The sequence below is a fragment of the Myotis myotis genome, unplaced genomic scaffold (genome assembly GCF_014108235.1).
Source record: "Myotis myotis isolate mMyoMyo1 unplaced genomic scaffold, mMyoMyo1.p scaffold_m19_p_12, whole genome shotgun sequence".
Classification (NCBI taxonomy): domain Eukaryota; kingdom Metazoa; phylum Chordata; class Mammalia; order Chiroptera; family Vespertilionidae; genus Myotis; species Myotis myotis.
In genome coordinates this window covers 48727485-48742829 of record NW_023416316.1, presented here as the reverse complement: position 1 = coordinate 48742829, position 15345 = coordinate 48727485, and the positions used below count along the sequence as shown (strand labels likewise).

At 38.8% G+C, this 15345-nt stretch overlaps 1 protein-coding gene across 11 annotated transcripts in view; it reads right to left on the bottom strand.

The window, feature by feature from the left end:
- Positions 1–15345, bottom strand: part of KDM4C (lysine demethylase 4C) — a 335140-nt gene that overhangs the window by 106847 nt on the left and 212948 nt on the right. For 8 of the 11 annotated variants that reach the window (XM_036331125.1, XM_036331119.1, XM_036331122.1 and 5 more), the window contains 2 exons: positions 5071–5126; positions 2797–2905 (listed from right to left, as the gene is read on the bottom strand). The exons of 1 other annotated variant lie outside the window; for it this stretch is intronic. In XM_036331125.1, coding sequence (XP_036187018.1) covers positions 2797–2905; positions 5071–5126 — 165 coding nt within the window. Of the gene's footprint in view, positions 1–2796; positions 2906–4511; positions 4628–5070; positions 5127–15345 lie in introns of those variants that run through there. 2 more of the 11 variants (XM_036331127.1, XR_004971309.1) reach the window with 2 other exon arrangements.

Below are 15345 nucleotides of genomic sequence, written 5' to 3'. Positions count from 1 at the left end.
AAGACCAGGGCACAGACAGCACTATAGGAGGGTCGCAGGTGATGGTTCTGTGATGAGGGTTCTTGGTGAAAAAGTTAGCCAGACTTCTGACCATTTCCCCCTTGCAAACAATTACAGCACTTTTGAGTGATTCCCACCCCTGCTCCTCCACAAAATGAAGTTTCTCCTTGAAGTTTCCCATTTAAGGTAACCAGTGTGAGCATATCAATAAATATATGAAGACACTCTCTATGCATATAAAAATACATTAAAAAATGGGGGGAAATCTGATATATCGCCTGCTATTTTCACCCAAATTGTTTCATGGACATCTGTATGTCAATAAGCAGCTCGATAACAGACATTAGGTGATTTTAAATCTTAAATTCACTCAAGACATACTGTTGTAAAGGTACCAATTGTTTAAGGATATAAAGTATAAGGAGTATGTGATATACACAATCAAAGTTAGGCACGGCATTGTGAAGAAAACAGTAAGCTTTGCCACCTTCCCATGCAATCATCAGATTCCAGTCTTCTAGACACAGCTTCCTCAATGGCATTGAAATGGTCGTGCTGTCCCTCTTGCTGTTTCCTTAAAACCCATGTGGGACTGGTATGGATAACAATACACCATTAGCCGAACCGGTTTGGCTCAGTGGATAGAGCGTCGGCCTGCGGACTCAAGGGTCCCGGGTTCGATTCCGGTCAAGGGCATGTACCCTGGTTGCGGGCACATCCCCAGTGGGGGGCGTGCAGGAGGCAGCTGATCGATCTCTCTCATCGATGTTTCTAACTCTCTGTCCCTCTCCCTTCTTCTCTGTAAAAAATCAATAAAATATATATTTTAAAAAAACAAAAACAAACAAAAAAAAAACAATACACCATTAAGAAAACACTCATGGCCCTAACTGGTTTGGCTCAGTGGGTAGAGCGTCAGCCTGCGGACTGAAGGGTCCCGGGTTTGATTCCAGTCAAGGGCACGTGCCTGGGTTGCGGGTTTAATCTCCATTAGGGGACGTGCAGGAGGCAGCCAATCAATGACTCTCTCTCATCATTGATGTTTCTATCTCTCTCTCCCTCTCTGAAATCAATAAAGACACATATATTTTAAAAAAACAAACAAACAAAAACACTCATGGACAACAGAAGCAAAATGAAGGTCCAGCTTCAATGAATTGTGACTAATCATTCCAAGGGGCATTAACCTGGGGAACAGAAGTCATCTTTCAATGAAGTGTTTAAATTTTTGAAAATACATATTACTTGTAAATCATAAAAAAGTAAAATGTAAGATATTTGTGTTTGTTACATTAAATATTAAAAAATTTTTGACATATGAATTCAACATTTTTTTAATAACCTGCCTGAAAGCAGATCTCTTTTTTTCTTTCTTATTGGTGATTTTTTAAATTGGTGACCAAGATGTAAGATTTCAAGCTTTCCTATGGAAGTCCAGGAGCCAAAGAATTGAATTTTAAAGGGCCTTTTAAATGACCTATTCATTTCCATCTCATTTATAACCCTGAGCATCCTATTCCCACCGCTCACATCTGCTCACCAGTTCTACAAAGGGCCTCTGTTTCCTAGCAATGTGAAATCCTAGATAGAGCTATAACGAACAGTAAGTGTTCACTTTTCCTTCCGTGGGGCGGTGACAACAGATTAGATTCCAAGTACCTAAGATAGAGACAGTACACCCTGGTCCCTGTTGGGGAAAGAATGGTAATGAACAAAACAAGTAACAGTCAGGCAGAATGAGCGCTACAGCTATAGTGCCCGAGACAGTCTCAAGTGGAAGTGCCTCAAAAATAACAAGAACTGAAGACGTTCTAGGGCAGCAGTTCTCAACCTGTGGGTCGCGACCCCTTTGGTGGGGCTACGACCCTTTCACAGGGGTCGCCTAAGACCATCCTGCATATCAGATATTTACATTATGATTCATAACAGTAGCAACATTACAGTTATGAAGTAGCAACGAAAATAATTTTATGGTTGGGTCACAACATGAGGAACTGTATTTAAAGGGCCAGAAGGTTGAGAACCACTGTTCTAGGGATTTAAATCCATGTGTAAGATACGCTCCCACATTTTAAGGTCATGCAATTTAACTTTAGGGAAAATTCTCATTAAATACGAATTATAAGGACCTAACCTAATGATCTTCTGGCTACCAACTGAATAGAACTCCAAGGTTACTTCAATGTTAAGGACATTAACGGCCTATCTTTTCAATAAAACATACTCTGAACAAAGAGAACCACTGGAAAGATTTTTATGAGAGTTTCTAAACAGGTCAAAAGAAAATCAGCCTGGGAGTTTGGCACATTAAATGACTTGTGTCTTATTAGTAAGTGAGGAAATCCCTGGGTAATAATAATAATTTGTATTTCTCGACAAGTCTCTTGGTGAAGAGATGATGAAATCAGGTTAGATGCTTTTTGCTAAGTCAAGACCAACCAAAGAGAGGCAAGAGAGAACAGAAACTCTAAACAACGTACACAGAAACAGTAGTTCAAAGTCTGTTACAAACAAACCTCACCAGATCGCCTGTAGTCTGAAAATTCACATTAACCCAGGAAATGTATTCCTTTGCCTTATTTCAAACAGAATTTGAAGAAGGTTATAAGCATACTTACAATATAACAGGAAAAGTATATGTACAGATAAGTAAATTTAGCCTAAAGGAAAGAAAGGGTAGAACAATAAAATGAAGCTAACAGAAAAATCACCTTGGAAATGTGTGTATTAATAAAAATATTCAGAACTTGAAATTAATTCTAATTTATGAGGTAAAAAAGAAGCTTTGCCACTCACCAATTTTAACCTCTGTAAAGGTATTCTGCCTACATCTATCTGTGTCCTTTCTGGGACATTAGTGAATCGAACTTCTGGGACCGCGACGGCACACATGACGTGGGCCCACCTACAGAAAAGGAGACATTAAACATAAACACAAGTTCCCTAAGCTTACATACCTCATACTTCAACCAGGCAATGCAATTCTCACAGAGGGGAAACACACAGATAAGAAAGAAAGCCAAGAGCCTGAATCCATCACAAACAGACTACTCCTTGAATTTTAAATCTATTAGACAATACCTGGATGGATTCAGAAGCATACCTGCCCACTACTGTGACTTGAAAAACTAGGTAAAGACCAAAGATTCAATCCTATCAATATATGTATGGTTTTCTATGCATGACCTGCAAAATACTGAAATGTAGGTTTGCTGTTTCATTTGATACTGCAATACAGGTGTTTAATATATTTTAGCTAATTAATATATGGCAAAAGATTAATTCAAATAATAAAAGTTATGAACCGGGTATAGTACATAATCTTTTTACATAATACAAAAGCCATAAAGCAAACCAAAATAAACCACAAGTTTTCTAAAAGAACTAATACTAAATATTTAATTAAACTTTCTCTCATTGCAACCCCACTATAATCAAAGGAACCTATTAGAGACAAGAAGAAATGAAATTAGCTTGTTCCCTTGTTTCCTACTTAAAATATAGCATCTCCTTTCAAATTCTGAATTACTCCAGAAAATGATAATATCCCAATAACACCATTAAGTTTTTCATCAATATTATGTCCCACACAAAAAGCCTCTTGAGCTTTAAAAAGTTCTTGAAAGAATTATCAATTCATCAACCTATTTGTAAATCAAACCATATTTATTTCACTCAAACAACACAAGATTCCATGCTGCCTTTAAAAACCACAGGAGGAGAAGACAAGTGTCAACCCCATCAGGGTACACTCTTCCATGTCTAGATAAATACTATAGTTCCACAGCAAACACTATTTCTTTTTGTCCTAGCCCAAGAATAGGAAAAGAAGTTCTTATCATCTCTGTCTTTACACAGGAGACACCTAAATCATCTCACAGTGTGTATGACTTGTACAACATCCTAGAACTAGTCATTACTTTTTAGCAAAGTGCCTATCACATTAACTGTGAAAGATGAAGATCCCAAATTAAGCGAAAATAGTTTCATAGACTCATCTTTATTCTTTTTGCTCATATTTATAAGCAATCAGAAACACGTGCACATGCACACAATTATGCAAACTCCATCATTACATTACACCCAGGTCCCCAAGTCCAGTGCCAGTGGGACCTTGCAGGACGTAAACAGTGTACAGGTTAAATCATGGGAACTTGGGGAACGCATGCCCATTTAGACTAGGTTCTCATCCCAACTTGTTATGGTCATATAGAGAGGCACAATCATTTTTTCAAGTAAAGACGAAAACCTATATTTTATTATAAAAGTCTCTCAACTTTTAAATTTTGGATCAAATGCATAAAATGTGTATCAGTCAACTAAAATATATCTTGGGGCTGAATCTGGCCCTCGAGTGCCAGCTTAAAACCTCTGCCTAAACCATGTCTACATATTTCTATTTCTAAAGAATTCTATAAATACTTTTCCCCATTTTAAATAGTAAATTCAGGTCATGAAAATAAAATTCACACAAAAATATATTTCAAGAATCGCCATAAAATCCAGATTACCTTTCGTTTATGTTCACATAAGACTCTTCATATTCTCCAACTGTCCCCTCTAAGTGTTAAAATCAATGTTTCTCTCTGTATTTCTATTGTAGTACATATACTTTCTTGTTAATTTGCTGGTGTTAAAAAGAAATGGTTTCACTTTAATGTTATGACTATGATTGATTTTATTTATGTGAAGATAACAGTTTTCACTGTTTTCTGCCATACTGTTTTTATTGAACAAATAGGATTCATCATATTAAATGCTACGATTCCAACAGCACCTAGAATGATATGGGCTGCCTTCATTTAAAAGACTCTGTTACTACAAAGGGGTTATTCTTCATGGTGTTAAAGACAGAACAAAAACAAGAGTTGGAACACCTTTGTCAGCAGAGGTGAATGTGGTATCAGTAAAGGTCTCTGCACAAAGTCCCAACCTCAGATCTGGAAAGCACAAGCCTTGGAACAGTGTGTCCAATAATGACAGGTAAAGCAAACTGCCACCCAGAGGCTCAACCAATTCCAGAGAGGAGAAGAAAACAATGAAATTCAACACATGGAACGTATTACTTACTTATTGTCCTTAGTTTGCTTAAGAGCACCCCCTCTCAAATTGCAGAGACAGCACTCCTAGAGGAGAAAAAAAATGCCACACAATTATCAGACCTATATAATAAATTACTAGTTAACTAAATGTTCCCATAAATTCTCATTTTTTATTTTAAAATTAGAATCATTAGGAATTTTATTAAGGCCTATCTCTGAGCAGTTTGAAAAGGGAAAAGCAACAGAGAGGTGGGAAACTGAGGATGTAACCCAAAATGTCCTCATATACATATCTAGAAGAAACCATCATTATGCTGGTACCATGTTCAGCTGCCACCTGTGCAGGAAAGCAGTGGCACAGAGAACTTAGTACCTGGAGAGGTACGAACTACAATTCTAGAAGAGACCATGACCGGTTCTCGTAATCTGTGAACCAGATGGCTAAAAAACAGAACTGGCACACTTCATTCCAAGATAAGGAGAAGCAGGAAGCACTTTGTAAAAGATGTGGCTAGAGGAGTGAAAAGGGCCTATTACAGAAACTGCAGTGTTGAAGAAGCACGAAAGAGATGCCTGTTAAAGGAAGCTGAGAATCAACTAGAGATCATAAAATTATCATTTTGGTCTTTTTGTGAGCAAATGGTATTGGAAAGATTGTTCTGATAAACCCAGGCTTCCTACCCCAGAAGACAGGGCCATAAAAATGTTTTCCTTTGCCCACATAAGTTTATATTTTTGACATTTTTATGTGTCTTAGATTGACATGGACATTTTCACTCCAAGATGACTCCCTTTACTATAAACATACACTACAGTCATCATTTCTTATTATAATCTTAGGGAAAAAATCCATGTGTAAGTAGGGCCAGAAAGCAATGCAATGCCTTTTGTTGACCTAGAACTTGTTATTAAATACTTAACTCTTTTTATTTTCAACTTCAAGCTTGTCCTCCCAATTTACTGCATTAATAGAGTTTTTAAAACTAGTTATAGGCTTTGGTAGATGAGCAAACAATGCAGCATGCAGATGTTTTACTGAGGTGTACAACTGGAAACCTGTATGGTTATATTAACCAATGTCACCCCAATAAATTCAATTAAAAATAGTTACAGGCTATTTTGTTCTTTTTTCTCTAATCTGTATGTATGAAATTTCTTTATCTGTTCTCCAAGGTGATCTGTAAGTAATTTTAACAGATCTGCCTAGCTTTAAAAGAACTCTAACATAACAACTATTAATAACGGAGTGTCAGACTCCATTGCTTTTATTTTTCTGAGGAGAACAATAACAAACAACTGACGAGAATAACATATCTGTATAACTCTTAATAGGCAGCAAAAAAAGGCAAACAACCAGAGACATTCAATGGTTTTATGTGTCTGGAACATCTCTGCACATCTATTTGAAATTTCCTAGGTGATTATCAATAGTTCTGAGTAACAAAAACTGCTCTGTGTACATACATTTGAATCCATAATAAACCCAGCTCAAGGAGATAATTCAACGGAAAATTTCTCTATTCACATCACAAAGCCTTTGAAAGAACTTGTTTTGATGCAGCCCACAATGAAAGAAATATTTCAAAATCCAAATATTAAAAAGGAGAATTGTAGTAATTCAAATTATTTAAAATATACAAATTATTCCATAATAATTTCATATACCATGACTAACTTTATTTTTTTGCCATTAATTTAAGATGCTTTCCACAGGTTGGGGGGGGAGAATGAAAATTAAAACAAAACACGAGGTCAAAATAACATAAAAAGATAGTATCAAAGTGGGAATGCAGCAAAGGAGAGCTGTGGACTGCAAGAAGCTCAGACACTCAGAGAATTAGATGTCTGATTAATGAAACTAGTACTGAGGAGATGCCTAAAGGGACAAGTTAGCAGAGTTAAATACAGCAAAGCAGCATGGAAGCTGATTTAAGCTGATTTAGGATCATTAGCAGGTACACATGTTGCAGAGCGCTACTATAACAGGAGGAAAAGTCCCCTAAAGTACAATAACAGGTAGACTTAAGATTTTCAGTGGAGTTGAGGAGACTCCCACTTACTAGACTGTGAAACTCGCTCTTTCTGCAATCACCAGTGACCCCCATGTCACAAAATCTAACAGATCATTCCAAGTCCTTGGTTTGCCTGACATCTTAACAGCATTCAACATATTGATCATGTCTGAAACAGTTTTCCCCTGTGGTTTCTATGACCCATAGTTTTCCAACCCCTAACCAATCAGCAAAGGTAACAATTGGAATTCAAGCTCAGGTCTGCCTGACCACATGTCCAAGCTCTTTGTCCCCACCATCGTTTGCCTCCAGGTACAAGGCAAGGCACAGGATATCAAAGTAGAGCGCCAAAATCAATAAGAGACTATGCCTGCCCTAGGAAGCTCACAATTGAGAATGGGAGAAGACCTGTGAATATTTAACCGTACTGGACTAACCAATACCTGCTAACTTGGACAGATCTTTCATTTGCATGAAGGACCAAAATAGGAACCACACTTGTAAATTTCACTTCTATAAAATTATGCCTTCCTTTGTTCTCTTTGGAGCATAGGTTGCTACTTGAATCTGTCCTTCCCCGGTTGGAACCTTTTTGGTTCTTTATTACAGCCAGAACCTCTTTGGTTAACACAAGGAACAAAATATGGATCTGTCACTAATAATGCTCTTGAGGTGCAAAAAATAAGATGCAGAACTGGGGAGAAAAGAAAACTCCCCAGGAACCCAAAATCTGGCAGCTAGGCTCTAAAGCAAGGAGAGGTCTTCCACGACTCGAAAAGCTGCGAACTCAGCCGTGCAAAGCAGATAGGCGCAGGAATCTCCACAGTGCTCAGAGAACAAACACTGCTAAATGCAAGGCCCTGATACCACCCTCAAAACATCTGAAACCAGAGTAGACAAAATCAAACTAAACCTGCAACAAAGCTCAGACACCAATCAAATACAAATCAGAATGACTTCACTCTTACTCTAGATCAGGGGTCCTCAAACTTTTTAAACAGGGGGCCAGTTCACTGTCCTTCAGACCGTTGGAGGGCCGGACTATAGTTTAAAAAAAAACTATGAACAAATTCCTATGCACACTGCACATATCTTATTTTGAAGTAAAAAAACAAAACAAGAACAAATACAATATTTGTATTTGCATGTGGCCCGCGGGGCGTAGTTTGAGGACCCCTGCTCTAGATCATAGATGAAGAAGCAGGCCTTTACTAGAAATAGTAATATTGATTTCATTTGCTATAGACAAAATGTCCAGCACACAATAAAGGGGCCTCACAGAAGGTGCCAGAAGGTCAGAGCATCATGCTCAAGGCTTTGCAAGAGGCTACAGCACCTAAGCCACAAAGGTCCTCCAGCAGTGACCTCTGTGCCAGCCCTAGTCCTGTGCCAGCCCCCGGTCCACATACCCAGCACACCCAGACTTGGGGGTGGCAGAGAAAGACAGAAAGAGACTGAGTTTTGTGGCTCTAGGGTGAAGGAGGGGGCAAGGAACAGAGAGAGAGCGCTAGAGAGGAGAAGAGAGACATTGATGTGAGAGAGACACAACAATTGGTTGCCTCCCTCACATGCTGTGAAAGGTCAATTGACAAAAAAGTAGCAGTAGTTTTCTGTAGAAAATGAGATTTGAGATTTGACAAAGGAGGCAAGAGCATACAATGGAGTCAAGACAATCTCTTTAATAAATGGTGTTGGGGAAACTGGATAGATACATGCAAAAAAATGAAACTAGACCACCAACTTATACCATACACAAAAATAAACTCAAAATGGATAAAGGACTTAAATTTAAGACGGGAAACCATAAAAATCTTAGAAGAAGCCATAGGCAGCAAAATAGCAGACATTTGTCGTAGCAATATCTTTACCGAAACAGCTCCTAGGGCAATGGAAACTAAGGAGAAAATACACAAATTGGACTACATCAAAATAAAAAGCTTCTGCACAGCAAAAGAAACCACCAAAAAAAAACAAGAAAGCCCACTTCAAGGGAAAACATATTTGCCAATGTTATCTCCAATAAGGGTTTATTCTCCAAAATTTACAGGGAACTCATACAACTTAACAAAAGGAAGACAAACAATCCAACCAAATTATGGGCAAAAGACCTAAACAGACATTTTTCGAAAGAGAACATACAGAAGGCCAAGAAACATATGAAAACAAGCTCAAAGTCACTAATCATCCAAGAGATGCAAATCAAAACAACAATGAGGTACCACCTCACATCTGTCAGAATGGCTATTATCAACAAATCAATAAACAAGTGCTGGAGAGGATGCGGAGAAAAAGGAACCCTCTTGAACTGCTTGTGGGAATGCAGACTGGTGCAACCACTGTGGAAAACAGTATGGCATTTCCTCAAAAAATTAAAAATGGAAATACCATTTGACCCAGTAATCCCACTTCTAGGAATATATCCCAAGAAAATAGAAACACCAATCAGAAAGGACATATGCACCTCTATGTTCATAGCAACACAATTAACAATAGCTAAAATATGGAAACAGCCTAAGTGCCCATCAGCAGATGAGTGGATTAGAAAATTGGTACATCTACACAATGGAATACTACACTGCTGTAAAAAATAAGGAATTCTAACCATTTGTAACAGCATGGATGGAATGGAGAGCATTATGCTAAGTGAAATAAACCAGTTAGAGAAAGATAAGTATCACATGATCTCACTCATTTGTGGAATATAATGAACAACATAAACTGATGAACAAAAATTCAGAGACAAAGAAGCATCAAACAGACTGTCAAACTTTAGCAGGAAGGCAGGGGAGGGTTGAGGGGAAGGGTAAGAGATCAACCAAAGGACTTGTATGCATGCATATGAGCATAACTAATGGACACAGACGCTGGGGGGGTGAGGGCATGTGCCATGGGAAGGGGGAGGCTGGGAAGAGATCAATGGGGGGAAAGGGAGACATATGTACTAATATTTGTAATACTTTAACCAATAATATAAACAACAATAATAATAATAAAAAGAAAATGAGATTTGAGAATCTAACAGTGTTGGATATAGGAGACTCCTCTAACAATATACAGACATATGAAGAAATTAAACCTTTTTCTATTAAATAATTTAATTTAATATAACTGTGGAGGTTTATCCTATTTTTCCTTTTTTCACTTAAATTTAAATTTTAATTTTTTTAAAAAAATTAAATCTTTATTGTTCAGATTATTACATTTGTTCCTCTTTTTTCTCACCCCATAACTCCCCTCCTCCCAGTTCCCGCCCCACCCTCCGCCCTCACTCCCCACCCACTGTCCTCATCCATAGGTGCACGATTTTTGTCCAGTCTCTTCCTGCATCTCCCACACCCCTTTCCCCCCCAAGAATGGTCAGTCCATTCCCTTTCTATGTCCCTGATTCTATTATAATCACCAGTTCATTCTGTTCATCAGATTATTTATTCACTTGATTCTTAGATTCACTTGTTGATAGATGCATATTTGTTGTTCATAATTTGTATCTTTACCTTTTTCTTCTTCTTCCTCTTTTTAAAGGATACCTTTCAGCATTTCATATAATCCTGGTTTGGTGGTGATGAACTCCTTTAGCTTTTCCTTATCTGTGAAGCTCTTTATCTGACCTTCAATTCTGAATGATAGCTTTGCTGGATAAAGTAATCTTGGTTGTAGGTTCTTGGTATTCATCACTTTGAATATTTCTTGCCACTCCCTTCTGGCCTGCAAAGTTTCTGTTGAGAAATCAGCTGACAGTCGTATGGGTATTCCCTTGTAGGTAACTGACTGTCTTTCTCTTGCTGTTTTTAAGATTCTCTCTTTATCTTTTGCTCTTGGCATTTTAATGATGATGTGTCTTGGTGTGGTCCTCTTTGGATTCCTTTTGTTTGGGGTTCTCCACCCTTCTTGGACCTGTAAGTCCATTTCTTTCACCAGGTGGGGGAAGTTTTCTGTCATTATTTCTTCAAATAGGTTTTCAATATCTTGGTCTCTCTCATCTTCTGGCACCCCTATAATTCTGATGTTGGTATGCTTGAAGCTGTCCCAGAGGCTCCTTACACTATCCTCACATTTTTGGATTCTTTTTTCATTTTGCTTTTCCGGTTGGGTGTTTTTTGCTTCCTCGCATTTCAAATCATTGACTTGATTCTTGCGCTCCTCTGGTCTGCTGTCGGGAGTCTGTATAATATTTGTTATTTCAGTCCGTGTATGCTTAATTTCTAGTTGGTTCCCCAATATATCATCCAGGGTCTCATTAGTTTTCTTGTAGATCTCATTAAGTTTATCGGCGGCTTCTAAACAGTTCTTGAGAGACCTTAAAAGTGTGGTTCTGAACTCTATATCTTCCATTGACAATTTTGTCCTGTTTCTTTGTCTCCGCATTTTGTTATGCTTCCTTGGTGCACCCCCTAGTGGTCTTTTGCGCAGTCTTATAGTTAAACCTTGGTTATTGTAGCTAATACCAGGGAGGGTTTCCACTTAAATTTAAATTTTAAATAGGACACCTATGATTTCTTCCAGAGCTTTTCAGTGTACTAAAACTTCTCTCCAATCTAACCTATGGAGATACCAAAACTGTGCAGCCTTACAGAAGAAAATAAGTAAAATTACACAGCCAGAGTTCACTGTCATCTTGTTTTATCTTATGTGTAATGAGCACGCTTTTCCAGGAACAATAACACCCAATATAAAATGACTCTCTATTATAAAAATTTAAATATACTGCTAGTCAACCAATGTTTCCTAAAACAAAAAAAGACAAAATACTGAAATGCCATTTACGACATGATTACTCTATAAGGCTGCTGCTAATCCTGACTTTCTTTTTTTTTTTTTTTTTTTTTTATTTTCTTTTTTTTTATTTTATTTTTTTTTATTGCTTAAAGTATTACAAAGGGTATTACATATGTGTCCATTTTATCCCCCCGCCCTAGACAGTCCCCTAGCCTCCCCTATCCCCCAATGTCCTATGTCCACTGGTTATGCCCATATGCATGCATACAAGTCCTTTAGTTGATCTCCTACCCCCCTACCTCCTGCCCCCCAACCCTCCCCGGCCTTCCTGCTGCAGTTTGACAATCTGTTTGAGGCAGCTCTGCCTCTGTATCTATTATTGTTCAAAAGTTTATAATGGTCTCCATTATCCATGAATGAGTGAGATCATGTGGTATTTTTCCTTCATCGACTGGCTTATTTCACTTAGCATAATGTTCTCCAGTTCCATCCATGATGTTGCAAATGGTAAGAGTTCCTTCCTTTTTAGAGCAGCATAGTATTCCATCGTGTAGATGTACCACAGTTTTCTAATCCATTCATCTACTGATGGGCACTTAGGCTGTTTCCAGATCTCAGCTATGGTGAATTGTGCTGCTATGAACATGGGGGTGCACATATCCTTTCTGATTGGTGTTTCCGGTTTCTTGGGATATATTCCTAGAAGTGGGATCACAGGGTCAAATGGGAGTTCCATCTTCAGTTCTCTAAGGAAACTCCACACTGTCTTCCACAGTGGCTGCACCAGTCTGCATTCCCACCAGCAGTGCACAAGTGTTCCTTTTTCTCCACATCCTCTCCAGCACTTATCGTTTGTTGATCTGTTGATGATAGCCAGTCTGACAGGTGTGAGATGGTACCTCATTGTTGCTTTGATTTGCATCTCTCGGATGATTAGCGACTTTGACTAATCCTGACTTTCAAGTGCAGCATTAAAAGATCCATTCTATTGGGTCCCCCACCCACTACCCCTGGGCAGCTGAAAGCTGAATGAAAAAATATAAATTCAGATGATATATTCTGAACATTGTACCTTTCCCACTTATGGCCCTTTCCCTCACCTAATACTAGGCACAAAATCACCTTTTAGCAATATCAAGTATTTTAAAAACTTTGGTTTCATAAAAAATCACCCCTGAGATGAACAGCTAGTACACCAATTTACAACATGGAATGATTTCGTTATGGCTCAGTTATTAAACCATGAAAAAGAGTGTTTATAATCAAAATGCTGACACAACATTAACAATGTGAGAAGGACATTGTTATGATGCGGCTATCACAGTTGTTCATTATTTGTAGTAGAAGGAATTCATGTTCCAATGCCTCTTCTATAAAACATCAGTTAAAGAAATGCCAATACCAACATTCTCAAGTTGCCTCGTAAGAGGCTCTCATTTTAGCTGACATATCCGTAAGTGCCACTAAAGCCAATTTTCAGAGCTATAGAAAAATTATGAGACTGAAGTACCTCCCCACACTCTTATTTATCTGACACGTTCATAACAGAAATGCAAAACCGTAAAATAAGGCTGTCTGAGCTGGGAAAATAAAAAGTAATTAATCACATTAACAGAAAGCTAGCTTACAAAGTGCTGATCAACAAAACATGGAAGAACCATTTCTGAAGATGTGGCTCATTTATCAGGGTTGGCGAGAGGTCAGGATCTCACATTGGACAGGGCTGGCATGAATTCTGAGTGACTGGGAAAGTGAATGACAGGTTTCATGCATCTTCTGAATGGAAATTCAACAGGCTCCAATGAATTTTATACTAGCAAGTGAGTTCTGCCATTTAGAACCCACATCTAACTTGTATTAAAAACTAAAACCACCTAGTTTGTGTTGCCCAGTGGTTAAGCACTGACCCATGAACCAAGAGGTCACCAGTTCAATAACCCATCAGGGCACATCCCTGGGTTGTGGGCTCAATCCCCAGGGGGAGCATGCAGGAGACAGCTGATTGATGTTTCTCTCTCATTGATGTTTCTATCTCTTTATCTCCCTCCCTTCCTCTCTCTCTAAAATCAATAAAAACGTATTTTTTAAAAAATGAAAACATACCTTCAACAAATATTGATTAATCACCATGTTCTACACACTGGACAACAGCAGTGAATGACAAAGACCCTGTCCTCAGTGAACTGATGTTCTGGTTGGGACAGCAGCAAACTAAATCAGATTATTTAGATGATAGAGGATGTTAAGTACTATGGGAATGGGCCATGGAATTACGTAGAGAAAGATGATGCCAGCAGATCCTGCTAGTCATAAAGTAAGTGGGAGCCCTAGCTGATTTGGCTCAGTGAATAATGCATCAGTCAGGGACCAAAGGGTCCCGGATTCAATTCGTCAAAGGGCACATACCTTGGTTGCAGGCTCCTCCCTGGCCCAGGCCCTGGTCGAGCCAAGTGCAAGGAGACGCAACCAATCGATGTGTTTCTCTCTCATCGATGTTTCTCTCAGTCTTTCCCTCTCTCTTTCACTCTCTCTAAAAGATCAAAGGAAAAATATCCTCAGGTGAAGATTAACAAAACAAAAAGAAAAAAAAAAGAAAGTGGGAGAATATCTGATAAGGCTTCATAGGTCATGAAAAACAGGTGATAACTTTACCATGAGAGAAATGGAAAGCCATGGTAAAGCTTGAGCACAGCAAGAAGATGATCTGACTTATATGTTAACTAGAGGCCAGGTGCACAAAATTCTGCAAGGGTGGGGTACTTAGGCCTGGCTGGTAAGGGCTGATTGGGGCCTTCTGGCTGCCAGCTGCCAGCCAGGACCTTCCTGCCGGCTGCCGGCCGGGGACTTCCTGGACTGGGGGAGGGACCATGGGAGTTTGGCCAGCCACAGGGAGGGACCAGGGGAGGTTGGCTGGCCCCGGAAGGTTGGCTATGGGAGCGCACTGACCACCAGGGGGCAGCTTCTATGTTGAGCACCTGCCCCCGGTGGTCAGTGTGTGTCATAGCGACCAGTCAGTCTGGTCGCTCTGATTCTTCTGGCATTCTGGTTGCTTAGGCTTTCATATATATATATATATATATATATATATATATATATATATATATATATATATATATATATATATATATTAGATCATTCCAACTGCTATGTTGATAGCAGAGGATAGAGATTCAAGGGTACATGTGAGAAGAGAAGTTAGCAGGTTACTGTGTTAATCCAAGAACGAGGTAATCAGTAGATTGGTCTGGGTAATATAAGCATGGGTAATATAAGCATAGGTAATTAAGAAGTGGCCAGCGGTAGATGAGTGGATAAAAAAGTTGTGGTACACAAAAGACAAGTGTTGGTGAAAATGTGGAGAAAAGGGAACCCTAGTACACTGCTGGTGGGAATGCAGATTGGTGCAGCCACTGTGGAAAACAGTATGGAGTTTCCTCAAAAATTTAATAAAAATGGAACTCCCATTTGACCCAGTTGATCCCACTTCTAGGAATATATTCTAAGAAACCAGAAACACCAATCAGACAGAATATATGCAGCCCTATGTTCATAGCAATAGTGCAGTGAAGGCCTGA